The 22,770-nt window shown below is 36.0% G+C and overlaps 4 protein-coding genes across 6 annotated transcripts in view; 2 read left to right on the top strand and 2 right to left on the bottom strand.

The window, feature by feature from the left end:
- The window catches only part of LOC117234192 (matrix metalloproteinase-2), a 102,143-nt gene extending 87,843 nt beyond the window's left edge, over window positions 1–14,300 (top strand). For both annotated transcript variants that reach the window (XM_033495178.1, XM_033495179.1), the window contains 5 exons: window positions 2,737–2,895; window positions 12,551–13,035; window positions 13,234–13,532; window positions 13,681–13,784; window positions 13,877–14,300. In XM_033495178.1, coding sequence (XP_033351069.1) covers window positions 2,737–2,895; window positions 12,551–13,035; window positions 13,234–13,532; window positions 13,681–13,784; window positions 13,877–14,118 — 1,289 coding nt within the window. In that variant the 3' untranslated portion in view covers window positions 14,119–14,300. The remainder of the gene's footprint in view (window positions 1–2,736; window positions 2,896–12,550; window positions 13,036–13,233; window positions 13,533–13,680; window positions 13,785–13,876) is intronic.
- A 164-nt stretch (window positions 14,301–14,464) lies between these two features.
- LOC117234195 (phosphopantothenoylcysteine decarboxylase) lies at window positions 14,465–15,954 on the bottom strand. 2 transcript variants are annotated; one of them, XM_033495181.1, is made up of 2 exons: window positions 15,436–15,954; window positions 14,465–15,041 (listed from the first exon to the last, which is right to left on the bottom strand). In XM_033495181.1, the coding sequence occupies exons 1-2, from the start codon at window positions 15,859–15,861 to the stop codon at window positions 14,871–14,873; spliced, it is 597 nt and encodes a 198-aa protein (XP_033351072.1). In that variant the 5' UTR covers window positions 15,862–15,954; the 3' UTR covers window positions 14,465–14,870. The 2 variants fall into 2 exon arrangements, with proteins under 2 accessions (XP_033351072.1, XP_033351074.1); XM_033495183.1 differs by lacking the exon at window positions 14,465–15,041 and adding an exon at window positions 15,258–15,350.
- On the bottom strand, window positions 15,891–16,911 carry LOC117234196 (cytochrome c oxidase assembly protein COX19). Its single transcript, XM_033495184.1, has 2 exons — window positions 16,408–16,911; window positions 15,891–16,320 (listed from the first exon to the last, which is right to left on the bottom strand). Exon 1 carries the CDS (start codon window positions 16,725–16,727, stop codon window positions 16,473–16,475), a length of 255 nt encoding a protein of 84 aa, XP_033351075.1. The 5' UTR covers window positions 16,728–16,911; the 3' UTR covers window positions 15,891–16,320; window positions 16,408–16,472.
- Window positions 16,912–19,062: 2,151 nt separating this feature from the next.
- LOC117234194 (probable ATP-dependent RNA helicase DDX47) lies at window positions 19,063–21,538 on the top strand. The gene is made up of 8 exons (XM_033495180.1): window positions 19,063–19,271; window positions 19,710–19,803; window positions 19,904–20,068; window positions 20,147–20,313; window positions 20,390–20,626; window positions 20,695–20,918; window positions 20,978–21,239; window positions 21,336–21,538. Exons 1-8 carry the CDS (start codon window positions 19,203–19,205, stop codon window positions 21,477–21,479), a joined length of 1,362 nt encoding a protein of 453 aa, XP_033351071.1. The 5' UTR covers window positions 19,063–19,202; the 3' UTR covers window positions 21,480–21,538.
- Window positions 21,539–22,770: the final 1,232 nt, after the last annotated feature.

Raw genomic sequence — 22,770 nt, 5'->3', positions numbered from 1 at the left:
CTAAATGGAGAAGGTACACGAAAGTACGACGAGAGTGGTGTAATTTCTGTAAAAAACTCGCTGGAATATCGAGGCTCGGCAATCTGAAGAGCCCTTCGAGGACGACCGTAATCCGTTCCACTTATTTTCATGCTCGTCCTCGAGCAGGCTTTTGATTAAGAGCACTTGACTGCCGGTATATTGCAGCTAGCTGCTGTTAACATCGAGATTTCGAAGTATGTATCACGACGACGCGACGCGACGCGCTGAAAGTTCGTAACGAGGAAACTTCACCGAGAAGATCGCGCCACGCCACGGATGCCACGCTAGGCCTTTGCATCAACGCCCTTCCTTTGATTGACGTTTTGCGATGCGCTTGCAGTCACTACGCAAATTGCACTTGTCAAGATTACGCTACTTGCGTTCTCTCTTGACCTTCTCTGCGTCATATTCGTAATTTACAGAGTCTATTTCTTTTTCTTTTTTCTTTTTTCGTACGTCGTATATTTTTACAATCCGAAGAAAACAAGGATTATAGAGGGAAAAAATATGATAAATTCTAATTCCATTTGGTAATCCCATTTTAAATTCTTCGATGCGTCGAAGGAAAACTCTACATCTTCTCCGGTGTTTAGTTTTCTTAGTCCTCGAAGCCATTGAGTGTTGTTTAGCTCTAAATCGATTTGAAGAGCCTCTCAGACTCGTAGCCTTTTCTAAGAACATGCCGTGCACAGATGGTGCAGTGGGGTATAGACGGGCCAGTTTTCGTAATTAGATAAAAAGCCATAGGTGCGTGGCTTCGGAGCTCTGTTACAAAGCAACGCTGCCAGCGTGCGGATCTGGACTAGTATACATTGTGCTTATATTTACTTAAACATATTTCTATTATACATTCATCCACGCGTTCTTCTTTATTCTATTTCGAGGTAAACCTCAACACGATGTAACACCAGGTGTAAGTTCCCTCAGGCTTTCACGAGCCGAGTTTGCCAAATTTATGCCGCTCGTAGCTTTGTGTTCTTTTAGAAAAGTGTCCCGACATTTTGCTAACATTTCGTTCGAAAGGACAATACTTGCACGCAGATATATCAATCCGTATGAAATATTAATGGACGCAGTTTCTTATATTCTATACGCTAACTTTATGCGATATTCCGATATTTTTATATTTTTCGTGCTACGCACCACATATACATTATCTTCTTCCACGTTCTACGTATTTCATTTGCGTCATTTTTAGGTTTTACGTACACGAACGCTTCACTCAAGTCTTAGAAGACACGTTATAGTTACTTGATATAAAATTATCGTATTATACAGGGTGGTTGGTAACTGGTGGTACAAGCGGAAAGGGTGCGATTCTACGCGAAAAAAGAAGTCGAAAATATAAAATAAAAATTTTTTGTTCGAGGCTTTGTTTTCGAGAAAATCGACTTTGAATTTTCGCTCGGTACGGATCTCACTCTAGATCGTTGTCTCGATGGATATTATCGCAGTTTAAGTTTGTTTTCGTCGTAACGGAAAATTAGGAATACATAATGAAATAATACGAAGTAATCGTAAAGTTTATTATTACAAAATTTGCTGAAAATGTTGCAGTGAGATCCGTTATAACGAGACGCGATAAAGTGCACGCGTACCGAGTGAAAATTCAAAGTCGATTTTCTCGAAAACAAAGCCTCGAACGAAAAATTTTTATTCTATATTTTCGACTTCTTTTTTCGCGTAGAATCACCCCCTTTCGGCTTGTACCACCAGTTACCAACCACCCTGTATAATCGTACGAACACCGTTTCGAGTTAATCTATTTTCTTCTTCTTTATACGCGGTTTTAATTAATTTTTCTTCCAAGATACGCTACTTCGTCTCTCGGGGTAGAATATCTCGACGAAGAAACGAGAAATTGAAGCAGATTTTCTCGGTGATACGTCGGAAAGAAGACGATCGCATTTATTCGCTTTTCGTAGTGACTGAACGCGCGCTTCTTTTATCGCCAGCCTTGCGAGCTTTAATTTTATGATTTCGACCTACATTTCACAACGAACGTCCCGAATGCGAAACGAGACGGAACGAAGATAAAAAGCCGTCAAAAGGAAAGTACGTTAACGCCAAACTCGAGCTTCCGTCAAACCGTCGACAAATTTTGATATCCCTCTGATAAACGACCGAAAGTGACTGATATCGTCAGACGTCGATTACCGTTTACTCCGTTTTTATTTATCTATTTCGTGGCCGTTCTTTTACCTGATTCGCCGTTTAAGCGAAACGTAAAATAATTCTTATGAACTAAATTCGTAAAATAATTTCTACGTTGCTGGTGTTTGCTTCGATCGAAAATTCGATATTCGTTTGAAATATCGTTGGAGATATTAAAGAAAGAACGGTGGGTAGCACGAAACGAGTTTATTGAAAGAATATTTCACGGTATCCACGAAATAACGGTTGCTATCGAGAAAACAAAACCCTTCTTCCGATATCATATATTTTACAACTAAAAATATACGGATATCGAGAGAGACCTTTTCGAAATAGCGTCCAAACGATCTGCCATTCTCGCGAGATTCGTTCCTCGTATAATAAAAGTATCTTTCGTCCGATCCTCTTTACTTAGTTTCTTAACGATAACGATTTCTCTTGCTTTTTTTTCGCCAAAGAAAGTTGGAAGAAGACGCGAATAACGGAAATAAGAAAGTATAGATAGGAGAATGAATAACCGAGTAATAGGGCGAAGTTTGAAACGGTTCTTTTGCCTTTCAGGAACCAGCCTTTTCGCGGTGGCCGCGCATGAATTTGGCCATTCTCTTGGCTTAGCACACAGCTCGGTTTCTGGAGCGCTCATGTATCCCTGGTACCAAGGATTGAGCTCTAATTACGAGTTGCCGGAAGACGACAGACACGGTATTCAGCAAATGTACGGTGAGTGAGTTTGCATATTCGATTATTTCCTTGCCATAATAACAATGATTATAATACTCTACGCTTTCGCCTACTAATTTTCCAGACGACTCGAATCACAAACGAAGGGACAAGGTTACGTGGTTAGGTAGAATCGATAAAGAAGACGATCGAATCACGCGCGTCCTACGATAAATAATTAACAATCTCGCGGTTCATTTGTGTACTTTTACGTTTACACCCCGGGATGAAGGGGAAACCATTCGCGTAACCTTACGTTTCTGTCTGGTTCTTGCGATATGATATACAGGGTGGTTGGTAACTGGTGGTATGAGCGGAAATTTTATTCTACGCGAAAAATGAAGCCGAAAATATAGAATAACAATTTTTCGTTCGAGGCTTTGTTTTCGAGAAAATCCACTTTGAATTTTCGCTCGGTACGCGTGCGGTACGTTATAACGGATCTCACTGTAGATGTAGAAAAATTAAAAAATTTTTTTTATTCTATATTTTCGACTTCTTTTTTCGCGTAGAATCATCCCCTTTCCGCTTGTACCACCAGTTACCAACCATCCTGTATGTGTAGCGGCACATGAGCTACAGGACAATTCGAATCGTGTTGTTTCTTTGCCTCGGAGTATCGACATCGTTAGGATATACATAATGTAACAATAAACAAACTCCGTGCAAAACAATGTCGCCGCTACGTGCATTCGTCAAACAAAGTCGAATTTAAACTTTCCGGTACTCCCTTGATCAGTATAAATAAACGAACGGGATCGTAAGATGGTCAGTTTTCAGTTTTGACTCTGAATTATATTTATAACATTTTAAAATATATTTGACGGTTTAAAAATCAAGTAATCTGGTCGTTGTTTAATCAACGACTCAACCAACCATCCTCCGCATATGTCTAGTATTTTTAGATATTACGATATAGCAGCTCCATTTTAAACGCGCGAACTATTCAATTCCTAAACACTGACAACATAAATCTGACGCCGTGAGATGGAAGTCGAGTAACTAAAGAGTAAATTATCTAAAGGGAGAACTGTTTCTTGTAATACGTTTGACCTATCGGAAGCTGGAACGCGTTTAGTTTGGGCTAGGTCAGGCATCGATCACGCGTAACACCAGCGATGCTGGTTCCTTCGATATCGGTCCACAGCGATATTTCCACGGAGGAAAAAGGTAGAAAAGCCTCGCATAACTGTCGACGAGTTAACAACATTGTTCTCTCGTATATTCGTCTACCGATCCTTCGGCAAGTTGGTTTTTATTCGTTGCAGAGAAGCGCGCAAAACCTAGTAACGCGCGGTCGTATGAAAATCCAAAGGTACCAGACTGAAAGTAGGAAAGTGCTCGCGAAAGGGCATAATTGAAGTTTGAAATATATATGGTCGACCGACGAAATTCAGGATAAATCGAGAAAACAATTTCGCGAAATAATCGCGACGGTAGAGCGTAGAAAGATGTCCCCGCGGTTGGTAACAACAGGGTGAAATGAAACGTGAATAAAATATAAAGAACGGCCGTCCCCTTTCCCTTTCCCTTTGCTTCTAGCGGGATACAGGCCGTAGATTCGGGTGATTTAGCGTATGAGAAAGGTTTCCAGCCTCCCAGACCCGGATCGCAAATGCATTCCACTTGCCCCTTCCGCTTCTGTTTTTGTCCTCCCTCGTTCCCGCTATTCCACTCTCTTTCTTTCCTTCTCTTCCTTTCTCTCTCCTCTTTAAACGCATTTCTCCATTCCTACCTCTTATACCGGCCAATTTCTTCTTTTATTCCTTTATACCGACTCCCCCGATTTTATTCATCACCGTGATTTTTTTTTTCTCCGCGTTCTCCAATCCGCCATCCCTTTCCTCTATCCCCTCTGCTCTTTTTCGCTTTTCTCTTCTGCTTCCTCTTTTCCAACTTTGGATCACGCAGTCGTTAATTTTTCCTGTATATTGTTCGTACTTTCCATCTCCACCGTATCCTCTTAATCTTTCCTGTCGTTTCACGTCACCTTGTTTTCTCTTCTTCATTTCCCACGTTCATTTTCGCTTTTCTACAATTTTCTAACGCTAAGTCTTTGCTCTCTGTTTTTAGCCGCGATGACGTATGTTCGTTGCAGTCTGCAGGAAAGAATATTCTGACGAAGAAAACGTCTTTGTCGTACGAGCCTGTTCTTGCGCAGGATAAGAGCTCCTTGATCCACGAATCGAGTAGATCGTTTAGGTCGTATCGTTTAGCAACGTAACTGTTATAACGTAACTTGATTCGTATACAAATTATATATGTCGGGTTTATCGGGTTGGCGTTAGACTCAGGGGCGTGTAACGTATCTTCGTTAGGACAAGCCATCGTTGTTGTTCAATGGAGATTATATTTACAATTATATGTACAAATGTTGATTTGACAGAGTTTGACAATTAAACGCGGTGATTAGACACTCTCGATTATAAAGACAATGTTCTCAGGTTCAATAACGAATCCACGGTCAACGGCAAAACTCTTTGTACAATCGAATATATTTTGAAACACAAAGTGACGTTAGCTGTGACGCACGCTATCTTTCTGACTGACTGACGAGACGATGTGAGTAAACTCTCCAAGGTGATCGCAAGAATAAAAGACTGACGCGATCGCATTTGTCAATTGCGTATTGACCGGGGATATCGACAAAATTCCAGGCGCCGTTACTAAGCGGACCCGCGTAGAGTCGTCATTGGTCCTGCCCCGGGGCTTGTTTGCTAATACAGCGTGTGTCCCTCGATATTGGTACTTCTACTGTTAAGTAAAAACGTTCGTCCCGTGACCGTGGCTACGTTCGGCGACCAGTTGTGTCACCTCGAGCCCAAGCCCACTGTCACGAATCTCGGGCAAACATAATCGGATCGTATCTCAACAACTACTTCTAAGTTCTATTATTTAAGTATAGCTATAATGAATAGTTTAGACCAAAGTATCGAGGATCTTCCCAAAATTCCAAAAGATAGCTCCGATGTCCCTACATCTCCGACATATAAATTCATACAAGTAGATCTCTTTTTTATTTCTGCACGTACAACGTTTAACCGAGAAAAACTAGGACAGCCTCCATTGCAGCACGTAAATAAGTTCGTGCAACATTGTCGCAAAAACCGAGCGAGTAACGCGACGATAATTTTATTCAAACGACCATTCCACGTGGAAAGGCGCGTTCTTTAACGACAAACGCGTCATTCTCACAACGTTTCAGACCTTTTCACGGGAAAGATTTTCTTCCAGCAGTTTAACGATTGCTTTCGTTTAAACAGTCGCGTGGTCGACGTCGTTCGTCAATTTCCAGATAATCTCTTCTTAACGAAACGCGAGCCTTCGAGCGTGCGGTTGCGTTTCTACTCGTACGCGGTGTATCTGTTAGGTCGTTCGAAAAGTTTCCTTCGTTTTATAAGAAAACAATGGATGCACAACATTTTCCGTTTTATATTGTTTTATCGAATTACGTACGATCCATTTTGCTCTATCGAGATAAAGATCACAACGTTCGATGGATTAAGTGTCATGTTTGTATAAGTAATAGATATAACGTAAGAGTTAACAACCACCAAAACCCATTAGTTAACCAATTACTTGACACGGCGGATAAGATCCGCAGGCTAAAGAGACATTACCCTGTAGATTTAAACGTTAGATTCAGCTAGAATCAAACATACGATAAACACTTATTATACGCGCTATAGTACCACGCCAGACTAATTTACTTGTAATTCTCAATGAGAATCGACCGTAAAATTCTTCCAAATAAAAGACAAAAAATGTTTGTATAAAGATGCATCGTTGTAAATGACGTGTCTGTGAAAGAAAGACACTTTCCGGACAATCTAATATTTCCGTATTCGATGCTTTAAACCGTTAGAGTGCCGAGTACTCGCGGCCTATACGGTCCGTACGGACGGCGCGCAGCCAGCGCTGACGATCGCTGTGGGCGGAGTACCTTTTCGCTAGACTGAACTCTGTTGATTGACTATTCAAAGCGCAAATCGTAATAAGTTATAGTAATTCTTTTGCACGAGATTAAACGATTCAAGAGCGTTATTTCTTAGTATTATTTATTTATCGTAAACATTGAAATTTACAATAAAGTAGAATTTGGGTAATAAACTAGAAAACTAAATTTAGTAAATATAACACAAGTTAATAATTCAGTTGTGCGTGAAAAATTTCAAAACAATTATCGATACAAACAATTACGCTCCTTCTCTTATTTTTCACACAAACAACACGTTTTCTTCTTGATAATCGTGTCGTGCCGGCACGATTAGGGCATTTCGATGGAAAATGCCTATCGATTAAACGAAATGGTAAATCCTCAAACTTTCGTTGGAAATATCTTCGTAAAATGTCTCTTATCAACGCTAAATGAAATTCACTAAATTTTTGTCTCGAAGCAGTAGATTTTTTGATATAAAATATATGCGTTATACAGGGTGGTTGGTAACTGGTGGTACAAGCGGAAACGGGGCGATTCTACGCGAAAAAAGAAGTCGAAAATATAGAATAAAAATTTTTCATTTGGGGCTTTGTTTTCGAGAAAATCAACTTTGAATTTTCGCTCGGTACGCGTGCGGTACGTTATAGCGGATCTCACTGTAGATCGTTGTCTCGATGGAAAAATTAAAAAAAAAATTTTTTTTTAAATTTCTATTCTATATTTTCGACTTCTTTTTTCGCGTAGAATTTCCTTTCCGCTTGTACCACCAGTTATCAACCACCCTGTATATAAGGAATGCATTTATATTTATCTCACACAAACGTAATAGTATTACTTCCGCGTAGGTGTTCGGAAAAATTGACAAACGCATATATGCGTCCTTGGTCCACACCGATAGCTTTCGCCAGACGCATATACGCGTCCATAGCACTGTAAGGGTTAAAGGACGAATATTTCGATTTACTCGGTTCGTTTTTAAACTCCGTTTGAATCATAAATAGTTGGCAATCCTATCGTTACTGACGATGTTTTATCGATGAATTTCATCCGAACATAAACATAGAAACGTAGGTAACGATATTTTTACGAAAACAGAAAATCGAATACTTTGGCAATACTCCTATGTGCCAACACGATCATCGCCTTCGTTCACGGTATCGACTATCCTCGTAAAAGAAGAACAGCGAATAGGTGCTCGTGCCGTTGTGGTTTCAGGAATATTTACCTACGAATAAACCGATGGTCGCTGTGAAACGAATGTGGTACTACTTGAAAAAGCAAACTACGTGTGTATTTGCAATGTTCATTTGTAGTATAGGTTATCGGCTGCGTACGTATACGGCGCAACGCACAGTAGTGCAGATATAAAAATCGCTCGACAAACTTTCGTTCACGATAAAAACACATCGCGATACGCCGGCTTTTCACAGCTCCGGCTATTTATCGACCGGGCTATGTGTCACGAGAACATCCAAAAATCCCAACTTAAATGAAAACGAACTGCAGGACATTAGCGTTTTTGTCTTTGTTCGAATTCCGTGCACGGTACAACCGCTCGACCTTAACCACCGGTACAGATTAGCGCGATTAGGTGAATAATCGCGGCTTGTATGTAAAATGGAAACACGTAAGATACTCTGTAAATATTTCATCTAAAATCTTCCAACGTAACTACTACGAGAAATGACGAGTTTCATACGCGTTAGAACTTTAAACTCTCGTCGTGATTGTCATCGTAAACTGTAATTATGATTTTATTCGTTTGGTCGTTTTATGATCGTTCGTGTAAACGAAGCGTGTAAATCAAACACGTCGCCGATACGTAAAAGTAATTTGCTATATCGTCAGGTACCCAAAAGGTAAAGAAAATCAACGTAGCGTGCATCGATGCTTGTTTCGAGAAAGAGATAAAGTTAAAAGAAAAAACGTAGAAAAAATAATGCAAATCTCGAGATTTCTCCTCTCTGTTTCTTTCACGACCAGGAGAATATCTCTCTTTTCGTTGCATCGTAACGCGATGTTGCATAAACGTTCCTCTCAGAAAAATTTGCTTCTTGTCTTAATTACTCCGATTTTCCGCTAACTCTTCCTTTCCCGAACGATCCGACCTTCTCCTTTCTTTCCTATATTTTCCTGTGGAAACTTCACTTCTCCGAACACACCGTGCTCTATATAATCGAGAGTCTACCACTGCAATGCCGATATTTCTTTTATCGTTTCGTGTTTCTTCTTTTTCCACTTTCTTGATTTCCCTTTCTTTCGTCAAATTTTGCCGTTACACGTACTTGAGAACACCGACGTACAAACTATTCGCATTAAACAACGTAATAACATAGAGCTGGCGTTTATAAACTGCGGGAAAACTCGGTTAAAGCATGATCTTTAAATACGATTTTCTCCATACGAAATCGCGCACTAGGTCCTGATAGAATCGCTTATGTACGTGCATATTCTCCGTCACAGAGACAGGAAAAATGAAGCTTTTACGCCAGCTTTTAGCCTCCGATCTGCCGATGTAGCAGAAACGATAAAAACTCATTAGCACGAAGAAGCGTGTCGCTTAATTGCGAATCACTTTGTTACTGGTTCTTGAATTAGCGACGTAATCCGGTGGACTGGAAAGCAAAAAGCAGGAAGTTAGTAGCATCCTAGCTCGTAGCGTTATTTCGTAAAATCCTCTTTAACGCTCCGAATAAAATAAGCGTCAAGGTATAGAGAGGATTTGGAAAAACAGATAGTTTAAAATTTATTTACAAATTATTCGACTCTAAATATGCGTTACTCTCTAAAGGACTCGATAACCTACTCGCTTGGTTGTTTCTTTTCTTCCGATTCCTTCTAATAACTTCCAACCGCTTTTAATCGCTTTTGTCTCAACTAACAGCTGCACGTCCTTCAAAGCTCACATACACTCTCACACGTACGGTATAAATGTACCATCTATTTAACAATAAGATCGACGAATTCGAAGTTGTTTTTGTCATAAACATAAATTTCTGCTATTCGTGTGAAAATCGATCGTCATTGTGCCTTTCGGATTATTCCTTGGAGAAAGGAATGCTCTTTCGTGATCGTAATTTTCTCTTCTTTCCTGCGATCGAAGCGGCAAAAATTGGATAGATGTTCGACGAAAAGAGAGAAAAAGAATACCCATATACATTATAATTTCACACGATCGTTAAAGCTGGCATGAAATTTGTCGAAGTAATTACTTCGAGGAAAAAAGAAAAACTCTACAGCTTTTCTCTTGTATACCCGTGACCTGGAGACAGCTGTTACGAAGAGAACAGAATTTAGTGAAAGAAAAGAATTCGAAACAAGGAGAGGTGCATATTATTGTGCCCTTGAATATAAATTTTCTTTTGGATTACAAGATCTAGAAGCAAAAGAGCTATAAGTAGATTTCTATTGCTGCTTCTTGTAGCCTTTAGTTAGAGTTACAAGGTTAACTTTTTGGTAATGTCCTTTCCTATAAATATTAGGTCGTCCAAGAAGTTTCTTTCGTTTTATAAGGAAACAATGGATGCACATTTTCCGTTTCGTATTATTTTATCGAATTACGTACGATCCATTTTGTTCTATCAAAATAAAGATCGCAACGTTCGACAGATTAGGTTTCATGTTCGTATAAAGATGCATCGTTGTAAAAGACGTGTGTCTAAAGAAAGATACTTTTCGGACAACCTAACATACAAACGCGCTCCCTATCGCTTCTTCTATTTTATCGTAACGCTATAACAGTGAGGATCTAGATCAGCATACATTATATACGTTGAGAATTGTGGATCATAATTGGCGAAATAAAAGTAAAGAAACACCAAGGTTACACTTAGGATTCGTATTAAAATAGTTTTAGATTTATCTAATAAAGGATTTCCAGGATCTTCGTCGATATACATTTGCACGCGTCTCGACGCTCTCTTTCCGTATCACAACGAAACAGTTGCGTTCGTCTGTTTTTCGAGACGCCGCGCACACGCATACTTCCACACGCTGATATTCACATACGTGTGTCACTACTACGCGGCCAATCTACTCTAGCACACAAAATTATACATATCTCGATAACGTGCTTATTATTTATTTATTCGCCTTTATTTATTTCAATATATTTTTCTATTACCAATTCGTCCACTCGTTTTTCTATCAGTCAACCTCAGCAAAATGAACAGTGGAACGAAAGCAAAGCAAACCAAAATTAATAGTCAAACCAGCGAGGTTTCTTGAAAACTCCATTATAAATAGCTCGAGTCAGGTATACGAACGAGAAGTCAATGGCAATAAACGTTATGCATAATACATCGCGGTATGCAAAGTATGTATATATCATGCGCAACCCCGTACTATCTGCATTATTGCATTATTCAAGAACGGCGTGTGTCCCAGAATCGAATGATAATTAATATTCGTGAGGGAGCTACCAATTAGCGAACGGAATCTGCACGCGGCTGCTGTGGTGAAGAAAGAGAGAGAGAGAGAGAGAGAGAGAGAGGGGGGGGAGATTAGAGAAACGAATAAACAGACAGAGAATGAAAATGAAAAAACTTACCCGTCTAACATCATCTCTTTAACTATCGATCTGATTACAGTGACGATACTTTCAAAATTCCAATTACAATGTTTTTCATAACAACATCGATGAAGTGACATCTCGTGGAAATTCTCAGAGACTGTTGTCGTCTTCGACCTTAAGTCAAAGATACTTCTCGAGTTAATTAATTCTAATTAATCCTACTCTAAATAGGATATTTTTCAATTTTATATGGTAATTTGGTAAACAGTAATATCCCCATAAAAGTACGTGCACGATATACTTTTGGTTTAAATGGAAAGTTTTGTAGTTACAGCTTGGAACATCTGCAGTGACAAAACTCGCAGAATATCTAAAAACTTTGATCACCGAAAGGCGTGTTCTGCGAACAACTTCCACTTTAAAAGTTCTACCACGTCATTTATCATTTAACATAGAAATAACAAATTAACAACGATTTTTACATGTGTTTGAAACAATGAAAAAATGAAATTACATCTTGTACACGATTGGAACACACAAATAGCTCGAGGTTCGCCTTTGTTTTCTTATTCCAGATTAAAATTAAAAATAGTTCTGTGCAGATAATGTAATCCGATTTTACGTCTGGTTGGGGTTAGGTTAGTTAGGTGGAAAGCTGACGTTGCGTTTGATATCGAGATACGGAAATAGATGTTTGTTTCGGCATTAAAAAGTATTGCCGTGAAAGATGCGTTGAATCGATTCAATTTTGAAACATAAAATACGCTTTTCTCTTCTCCTTTCGTATTGAAAATGAATTCAGGACAACCATCTTCACGGGATAGTAAATCTTTACGTCTCTGCATATGTTTCTAAGAAGATAACGACTTATGACATATCGTGCCTTTCATTCCAGTTTTATCGATCTGTGCGAAACGACTCGAATTATTGGTGTATATCAATTAAATTGTATCTACAGCTACTTATCGAATATTTTGCTACTGAATACACGCAATTATCGATTTTTACTTTTGTCTTATTTTATCGACTTATTTATTGACACCATATCGAATAAAAAGCGAAAAAAGAAATATTACAAGTCCTGGATTTTTTAAACTATACTTTATTTCCGATTTTAATAGACGTTAAAATAGTTCGAGCCAACGATCAATTTATTATCTGCGTGATAGTCGTTTAACGAGTACCTGGTGATCGTGTTACAGGTGCACCCGAAGAGAAGCTCTGGGCCAAGATACCAGGTGGTCCGCCACCTCCGGAACGACCTACAACGGCCCGGACAACTACGACAAGCGTTGGGACAACGTACAGACCATGGAGAACACGACCAACCAGGCCAAATCACTATCCAAACGACGACAGGCCTCGCCGCCCTGATCGCTACCCTCAAAAGCCGGATTACAGAACAGAGAGACCAGAGAGGCCGGAGGACAGACCTCAGAGGCCTCACAAACCTCACAAACATCACACCACCTCCACTAGTACCACTACTACCACTAGTACCACTAGCACTACCACTACCACCACCACCACCACCACCACTACCACCACCGTCAGGACACCGTACACGCAAAGGCCAAGGCACCGATGGACAACGCCGACACCCAAAAACGATAAACCGGATAAATGTGATACCAGCTACGATGCCATCAGCATTATTCGCAGGGAAATTTTTGTTTTCAAAGGACGAGTAAGTTGTCGAACGAAATTGCAAATTTTCAACATGCCCAATGAGAACGCATGGAAATTTCATTTTTGCACGTTTGATGTATCGATAAATGTTTTATTGAAAAGTTTCTCGACGATATAGAATAAAAGAGATATACAGCGATCGAATAGAAATAAAGAAATGTAATACCAATAATATCGTAATGTGTGTCTTTTGTAGTATTTATGGAGAATCGGTGACCAAGGATTATACGAGGGATATCCAGCGGAGATCACGCGTTTGTTTAACCTACCTGAGAACATCGATCACGTTGATGCAGTGTACGAGAGGCCAGACAAGAAAATCGTATTCTTTATTGGCAAAAGGTACTATGTTTTCAACGCCAACAATCTCGAACCGGGTTATCCAAAACCATTAACTAAACTGGGATTGCCAGAGTCATTGGAAAAAATCGACGGTGCGATGATTTGGGGACACAATGGAAGAACTTACTTCTTTAGTGGATCCGAGTATTGGAGGTATCGAACAAAAATGTTTTATCTGCGGTTGATATCAAAGTTAAAATTGAAACGGGCGAAAATTATATTAAGCGGAAATAAATGATATAAATCGGATTTAATTTAATGATTATGAAAATTAAATTTAACGATTGTGATATTCGTACAGGTTTGATGAATCAGTAAACCACATAGAACTCGACTATCCAAGAAATATAAGCATGTTCGCTGGTGTTGGAACAGACATCGACGCTGTTTTCCAATGGAGAGATGGTCTGTATTCCTGCAATCGATTGTGATAATAACAATATCAAATATATGTAATCGCTATATGATAATAATGATAAAACGTGTATATCTTTTAGGCAAAACATACTTTTTCAAGGGGAAAGGCTTTTGGGAATTCGACGATCAAAGAATGAAGGTTGCACACGAAAAGCAAAAATTATCAGCCCCGTTTTGGATGGACTGCCCTCCGGAATTGGAAACGAACGATGTAGAAAGTTATCCAAGAAAATCAAAAATCATGGCCTCGAGCAACGCATCGTCACGATCGACCTTCTTCCTCGGGATATTTTTTATAGCGTATTTTAATAAATATTTGTAAACTGTGATATTTATGTGAAGTCGTGTATAAATATTTGTGCGTATATGCATACGCGCCCCAAATTTTAACACCTAAACAAACAAATACACAACGCGCGCGCGCGCGCGCACGCACACACGCACACCGTTTTCCTTATACCGAGTATATATAAAATAATTTTAATAAAGTAATTTTTAAATAATTTTAACGAAAATTTTAATAATAAACGATGATTTATCCCAATTTGTGAATTTTTTATCTTTCCAAAAGACTCTTTTCACTGCATGAACAGCTTAATTGTAAATTATAAAATATACGAAGCGAGAAATTGTTTTTAAAAAGAAAGAAATACCAAGGGAACCTTAAATTATGTTATCTCATTTAACTCATATATTTAGCAAAAACATGTACATATTTATTTACTGTGTTGAACGATATGTTAACAGAACTTTTTTACAATTTTTTACATTTTACTTTGGCGAGTGAACAAACGGACTCTATTAACGGACTTTATTTACTCTTCTTAAAGCAATTGTTTTAGACGTTTCGTTTGAGCAGCAAAATATCGCGACATAGTGTCCTCGGGAAAGCGTAATCTTACAAGTCAATACTTGCGACTGAACTCGAATTTCACTATGAGCATAAATTATTTAAATTTCACCATAGTACGCGTTATTCTTTCGCTTTTAAATATCTTTTCTTCGCAAAATTTTTCACATATTATACGTATGACGATAAAGCTTCGTTGAATGTTTCGCTTTAACTTCCTGATGCTAAAGTCGCAAATCCGGCGGCGAATATGGGTCCCAAGGATTAAGCAACCTCAATGTAGTTTGAACGATATTGTCTACTTCTGCCATTCCACCTATTCCTACATCGCCACACATAAGAGTTTTAGAAATGCATGTAACCTCCTTATATCCCCAAGACTTTAACAGAGCTATCTAAGAAAAGATAAGAATAATCAAGTTTAATCACACAATACTGTAGATTTATGTTTAATAAATTCTATTAAAGCGTTTCTTTTCTAACAAACTTTTCAAGTTTCCCAGGTTCTTTTTTTTTTCAAATTTTTACTATTCTATGTTAGTAAACCATAAAGACAACAAATTAAATTCAAGTAATTCCACCAAAACAGATTTTCGTTGCTTATCTTGTTTAATTTAATTAAAACGCTACAAAACTTTTCCCATAACCGCTACTTTCGAGATTAATTCTATGATAAAAAATTGCCCGATCTTAAATCCAGTTAACTTAAACCATAAATATGATTAAAAAGAGATATTTATGTATAATATATATAAAGAATATTATATATTTAAATATCATACTACATACCTGTGGTGCAGTAACAGGATGTTCCCACATTTTTGTATTCATGGCAGGACAAAAAATCAAAGGCTTCAGTGGATCCCAGGCACGTGCGACACAAGTTAAGATATTATCGCATATGCCACTGGCTATTTTACCAAGGGTATTGGCATCTAGTGGAGCGATTAAAAATAAATCAGCCCACTTTACTAGATCAATATGTAATACAGGATCGCCTCTATCTTGCCAAGCTGCCCATTCTACAGTGTCAGATAATACTTGAATTCCTGGAGGCAGTTCTGCTTCTTTCAGGAAATGTTTAGCCTTTTCAGTGACTACTACCCTTACATCCAAATTATTCTGCCATAACTTCTCTACTAATTGTGGCAATTTAATTGTTGCAACGCTACCAGTACAACCAATTAGTATTTTTTTTCTAGAGGTGCTTGACATTTTCACGAATTTACGTTTGCTTCTTTGTCTAACGTGTTATTTAGTTCTGTTCTATCGGTTATATCAACAGACAATGTGAAATTACAACAATATTGAAAGATATATCCCTATATATTAGGCCTTCTGATGCAAAATGTCTAAATTACATTGATTAACTGAAAACTCTAATTAAAAGAGATCAATATCGTATGAGATCAACAATAATTTCTCTTTCTCTTAAATGTACTACTCTCTATATTAAATGTATTATTATTTCTAACAGTTTATTTTGAATATTTAATAATTTGCTTCCAAGTCTCTTCACTGCACTGCAATCACTTTAATTTCGCTGCATATCAGACAAAATTCTCTATTGATAATGTCGAATCATCGTCGTTCACAAATCATTTCAACAAATGCATAAATACTTATATATATATTATTTATAATTTCTGATGTACATACGTAAGTTATATGTTGCTAAAAATTTGTAAATATATTCTTAAAATTCGTGGGAGTATTTTCTAAAGTGAAACAAGAATGACCAGCGAAAAAGTTCATAAATACCAGTTAAGTGATAAGAGCGGTGATCTACAACGTCGCGACAATCGATTAGTAATAAATCGCTGCTGTTATGTCTCCTTGGCCTCATCAGAAAAACCGAGATTAGACCAATCCTCTCGCACCATAAGCTCATTATCCATCCGACAACCAAGATAATCCTTTATAACATTTCGACACATTGTGTTTTCGTTTTTATTGTCGATCAAACAACGCATATATTTGATCATAAGCTTCCTGCAGACACCCTCATGATCGAGTGGAAAACTACCTTTCTCCGGAGGTATGGGTGTAAGTATCTTCTGTGAGAATGTGTACGTGGACATCACTACCGCCGGTTCACGTTCATACAGAAAAATCGGTGGATCAATGAATACAGACAGAATTTTCGAAAACCTCTTTTAAACAAACTTATTACGAAATAAATGGTAGACCACAGCCACCATTGTAGAACATTCAATGCAACAGCGCCACTTGTGATCGTATCTTTAACTTCGTTTTGTGCACTCTATATTACGTAACTATAGAAAAATATGGTGATCGCTGATGCTTATGGGAGAAATTCAGTCAAAAGTAAGCGAATTACCAACGATAAGCACCGGCGATCTCCTTATTTACCCCGGTAATATAACATAAACACATTTACGCAGCAAAAAGCATAAAATATAATATATGGTATTAAACGTAAATTTGCATAAATTCACATATAAGTTAAAATATTGAAATTCCACAATATTTAAAATTGTCGTTAAAAGATAATATCGCCGATTCACAATAATATGTTTTGCGTATCAAGGCGGATACGCAATAAGTTACTAGACTTCGAACAAATCATGCATGTTCCTTCCTTTTTCTTTTTTCTCACATTTCATTTCCCCCATCTCTTTCGCTTTTCTATATACTATCTATGTAGAACCATTACAGAAATAAAATATACAAATTTTTCAATGCTTACAAGACAAAAATATGTAAAATTGCCCCATTAATATACAAGCGCTTAGAAAATACTTAAATACTCTGTATTAAAATATTTAATCAGTAAGCATAAATTGTAGCAGATTCTAGGTATACTAATTACAGAGAGGAAATGAGAGTACTCACGCTTATAGACCTGGTTATTCCCGGACTAGTGCTGCACCATGCGGCCAATTGCTGAATTTAATTGATATTAGTTTATACAAGAAATTAGGGATCTGTCCTGTTTGGTTGCACACTAGCATAGACAAGAAGCTATTGATTTCCACGCTGCAAGAAGAACCTATTTAATTGTACAGTTCTACAGGAAAGCTCATATCTGCTTTTCTATCCAAGATGGACAAATATAATAATGACAAAATCGTGCAATAATGAAACTAATTGTAAGAAAGAGAAATTAATTGTTTACTGTATTTCTGCACGACGACAACGATAATATAAAACAGTATTAAAAGTATTATAAAATGTCAGAATATAATAATTTATTAACAAAAAACGAAGAAAATAAATAAATTTCTGCCGTTGAGGAAATCCCAACTGTTCTTCGCCCTCCTTTTTGATTTTTGAGACTTGCGTCCTTCTTTTTTGATGTCTCCTCGGGCGCGAATCCTCCTTAACTTTAACGGAAAGCTCTCCTTCGGATACTCCTAGAATCATTGAAGGAATTGATAGGACCTATAAAAACATAATCGCAATAGCAGTCAATTAGCTCATATTACTTGCTATATAATTCATAGTAATATCATATAATATAATACAATTAGTAATTATATGTCAAATAAAAATGATAGCCCGGGTATCACTACGTGGAGGTTACCTGCACATGGAGACCCTCCCTGAAAACAAAATTTCAATTAAATTTCAAATTAATCGTATAACGTTATATGAGATACTATTTTGAATTTGCAACAATATTTTACATTTATTGTCCTGACAATGTAGAATAACTGAGAGTCAAAGACAAACAAAAAATCATCTATTCCGCGTTATTACTATTACATTATTACTACGTATGCATTAACTATTGCTACATAATAATTTAAAAAATACCCTACCTATCCAAAAATTTAATTTCATTTAAAACCACCCTACTGTCCTATCTAATTGTACATCACATTTAAACTATATAATCGGAGATATGGAATTCCTATTTATATAAAAACCTACAATAAATCTAAAATAAACGGGGGTGGGGGACATCTTATGAAATAAATTTACATTTCAAAACTTTCAATACCTTCTGTGTACCTTGAGATGCCTTGTATCTCTCTCTACAGGTGCTACAGAGATCCCTGAAACAAACTTAAGTATAGTATTCTTTCAACTTTTAAGTTGATGAAATTGAGAAATAGAGAACATATTTAAAACAACGTTCGTTAACAATTACGAATAAAATTATGTTCTTAATGAAAAACTTTTATGTGTTACACGTGTAAGATTGCTATTATTACATAAAATATGGTACGTATTAATAAAAATGCCGTTATGATATATTATTTGATTATTAATACTACTATTAGTAAATATATTTCAACTTCTGTTACTCAATACGTTCTTATCTATGCTAGAGTGGAACTAAACAGGGCAGATCCCTAATTTTATAGGTTCTTGTATATCCTAATGTCAATTAAACTCAGCACTTGGCCGCATGGTGGCAGCACCTGTAATATGAAACAACTAGAACTACGGGTGTGAGCACTCTCATTTCTTCTCTGCTAATTTCTAGCGTAAATGTTTTCAAACTTGTGAGGAACAAGTTACAAAGTGTGTGTAAAATTAAAAATTTATTGTCATTACTATTAATATAGTATATTAATGATTACAAAATGGAAGAAAGTAATCCAACAAAACAACAGGATCAAGAAAATGTAAAGGAACTGACATGGAAAGATTTGGTAAGTTTAAAAATGTCTGTAACACACATCTAACCTAATCAGAACAAAAAAGTACTCCATATGTCCTTTTATAATCACATATACATTAAACTTAATGTAACAATTGAATAAATTATTTAACGTAATAACACAAAAATATATTCGTAATCATAAGAATATAACATTTAAAAATTAATATTATATTTGAAACTTACTTGAATTGCGCTCTATATTTACTTAAAATAAATATATTTAAAAATATATATAAAATTTATCTTTATCATCATTTCATATTATTATGTTCTTGCGGTATCTGAAATACATGGTTAATAATTATTCAATATTTAATATTCATTAACATATATTTTAAATACTTTATTCTTTTAGAAAGAATATAAATAAAATACAAATATTATGTTAATATTTCATTAATATTATGTTAATTGTTAATATTTCTAGGGGATCGTAGACACATTGTGTAAAACATGTGAAGATTTAAAATGGAAATCACCTACAAAAATTCAATGTGAAGCTATTCCGTTAACCCTTGAAGGTAAAATGAAAAGAGAAATAGACATATATATATATGAAAAATAAAAGAACTAGAATTAAATTGAAGTACTTTTTGTCAAATTGAATTTAAAATTTATTAGGTAAAGATGTAATAGGATTAGCAGAAACTGGTTCTGGTAAAACTGCAGCCTTTGCTATTCCTATATTACAGGCACTGTTAGAAAATCCACAAAGATATTTTGCTTTAATTTTAACACCTACCAGAGAACTAGCCTTCCAAATATCAGAACAATTTGAAGCTCTAGGTAATGCAAATATTTCATTTTGTAGTAATTTAGAATAATGTACTCATGATTATTATATATAATGTTATTTTATTCTAGGGTCAAGTATTGGAGTAAAATGTGCAGTAATAGTAGGTGGAATGGACATGATGTCTCAGGCATTGTTATTGGCAAAAAAGCCACATATTTTAATTGCCACTCCAGGTAGATTAGTTGATCACTTGGAAAACACAAAAGGTTTTAATCTACGTTCTTTAAAATTCTTGGTAAGTAACAGTAATAGTTTTATTATATACACGTGATAAAAAAATTGATGTACCTATTGTTCCAATCTTTTAAAAGGTTATGGATGAGGCAGATCGAATTTTGAATATGGATTTTGAAGTTGAAGTAGATAAAATTTTAAGGGTAATTCCTCGAGAAAGAAGAACATTGTTGTTTTCTGCAACAATGACTAAAAAGGTTCAGAAATTACAGAGAGCATCTTTGCGAAACCCTGTTAAAGTGGAAGTTTCAACAAAGTACCAAACTGTTGAAAAATTACAACAATATTATATTTTTATCCCAGTTAAATTCAAGGTACAAGCAAAAATAATTTTTTCATTTTTGTAGAAATTTCCTTTTTACAATAAAATTTCATATTGCAGGATGTATATCTCGTACATATCTTAAATGAATTAGCAGGTAACAGTTTTATGATATTTTGTGCGACTTGCAACAATACAGTTAGAACTGCTCTTCTTTTACGAAATTTGGGCTTTACTGCTGTTCCTTTGCATGGACAAATGTCACAGAATAAGAGAATAGCTGCACTTACTAAATTCAAGGCGAAAAATCGATCTATACTTATTTCCACAGATGTTGCTAGCAGGTAAGTATATGATATTCAGCTTATTTAATTTTTTTCGTGATATATGTTTCTTTTTATAGGGGTCTCGATATTCCTCATGTAGATATTGTAATAAATTTCGATATACCTACACATAGTAAAGATTATATACATAGAGTTGGACGTACTGCACGTGCTGGTCGTTCTGGTCGTTCCATTACGTTTGTAACACAGTATGACGTAGAATTGTATCAAAGAATAGAGCAATTGATATCAAAACAATTACCATTATATCCGACCGAAGAAGAAGAAGTAATGGTGCTCCAAGAAAGAGTAGCTGAAGCACAACGTATTGTAAAAATGGTACAATTAGTTATTTACTATTTGATTATTGCAACAATATTAATAGTAACAACCACGATAATGATAGTAATAATTACAAACACTATCATATTTTAGGAAATGAAAGATATCGAGGACAGTAAAAAATTAGGTAAACGAAAGAAGCGTCAAGATGACAATGAGGAGGATGATACAGAACAATCTATGGGAGTCAGAAAAAGGATAAAAGGCAAAAATAAAGGAAGGGCCAAAAAGGGTTAAACGGTCTAACTGCCTTATCAAGTACATTTACTTTTCCTTAATAAATAATAGAAATGCAAGATAGTATTTGTTTTTATTGGCATTGTTATTTGTTTGTTTTTATAAATCATACCACCATTCCCCTCTTATGTATTTCATGTATCTCTATTTCAAACTCATAGTTTGTATTAAGATCCTTAAATAACTGCTAATTTACAAAACCACATTTACTCCCTTTTGCGACATTCGAGTATTTATCTGCATTAAAACGGCGAAAATGGATTCCTTTGATGATTACCGCTGTGTAAATTTATTACCATCAAGCTAATAAATCTGACCAAGCAGTTGTAAACTACTATTCAGAGATTGTAAAATAAGGGAAAATTTTTAATATGTAAGAAACTATTGTTCTATCGTAATAATTTTTTTGCATTGAGCAAACATCTTTATCTGGATAAGAATAGTGTAAATTACATTATTCAAAATCACAATAATTATGGAATAATTAAATGGAATTCTATTTCTCAAAAAATGCAAGACAAAGATTAAAAGTATTTGATATATTGAAAAAATAATAAAAATCTCATAACAAATGCAAAAATATTATACACTGCACTCAATTATAAAATTTGTTAGATTTTTCTCTCAAATCTCTATAAAAAATCATAAATTAACATTGTACATGTTTTCATCGTACAAAATATCCAGGAACAATAACGCTCCACTTTACCTTTAAAATAATAATGCAACATTTAAAAGCTACAGTATCATTTAACTGTATAAAGTAGCAACAAATCCTTATTCTTTATCTTTTGCATTTTATCTGTTTCTACACATCAGAAACTGCAAAACGATTTTCATCAAAGGTGCACCGAAGAATAATATAATGCTGCAGAAAGTGAAAAATGCTTGATGTTGTAACTTGTATCTACTTAGTTTTCACTGTAAAGTATGCTAATTAAAATGCTGTAATATAAACTGCAATTCTTATAGACCTAACTTCCGTTAATGTACCGTTAACAAGCATGACACCTTCGATATATGTTAAAATATTGAACACCATTAAAGGGTCATTGAAATTGGATGGTGTACAACTATGTTGCAGAATGTTTGCAAAACATGTTAGGAATAAACCTAAAACACATTACAACTTATAAATCAACATTTACTACAACACATTGGTTTCTCAAGAAATACGATTATTCGATACGATTTTATCGAATAGTGCCTTTAATGTAAGTTAAAAAAAAAAAAAAACAAATAGAACACCATAGGCAGATACTATCATGCAAATATAGTGGTCGTCACAATT

The sequence above is a fragment of the Bombus vosnesenskii genome, unplaced genomic scaffold (assembly GCF_011952255.1).
Source record: "Bombus vosnesenskii isolate JDL3184/JDL3185 unplaced genomic scaffold, Bvos_JDL3184-5_v1.1 scf7180000013302, whole genome shotgun sequence".
Classification (NCBI taxonomy): Eukaryota; Metazoa; Arthropoda; class Insecta; order Hymenoptera; family Apidae; genus Bombus; species Bombus vosnesenskii.
The sequence above is the reverse complement of the archived record's forward strand: the minus strand, read 5'-3'. Positions and strand labels throughout refer to the sequence as shown.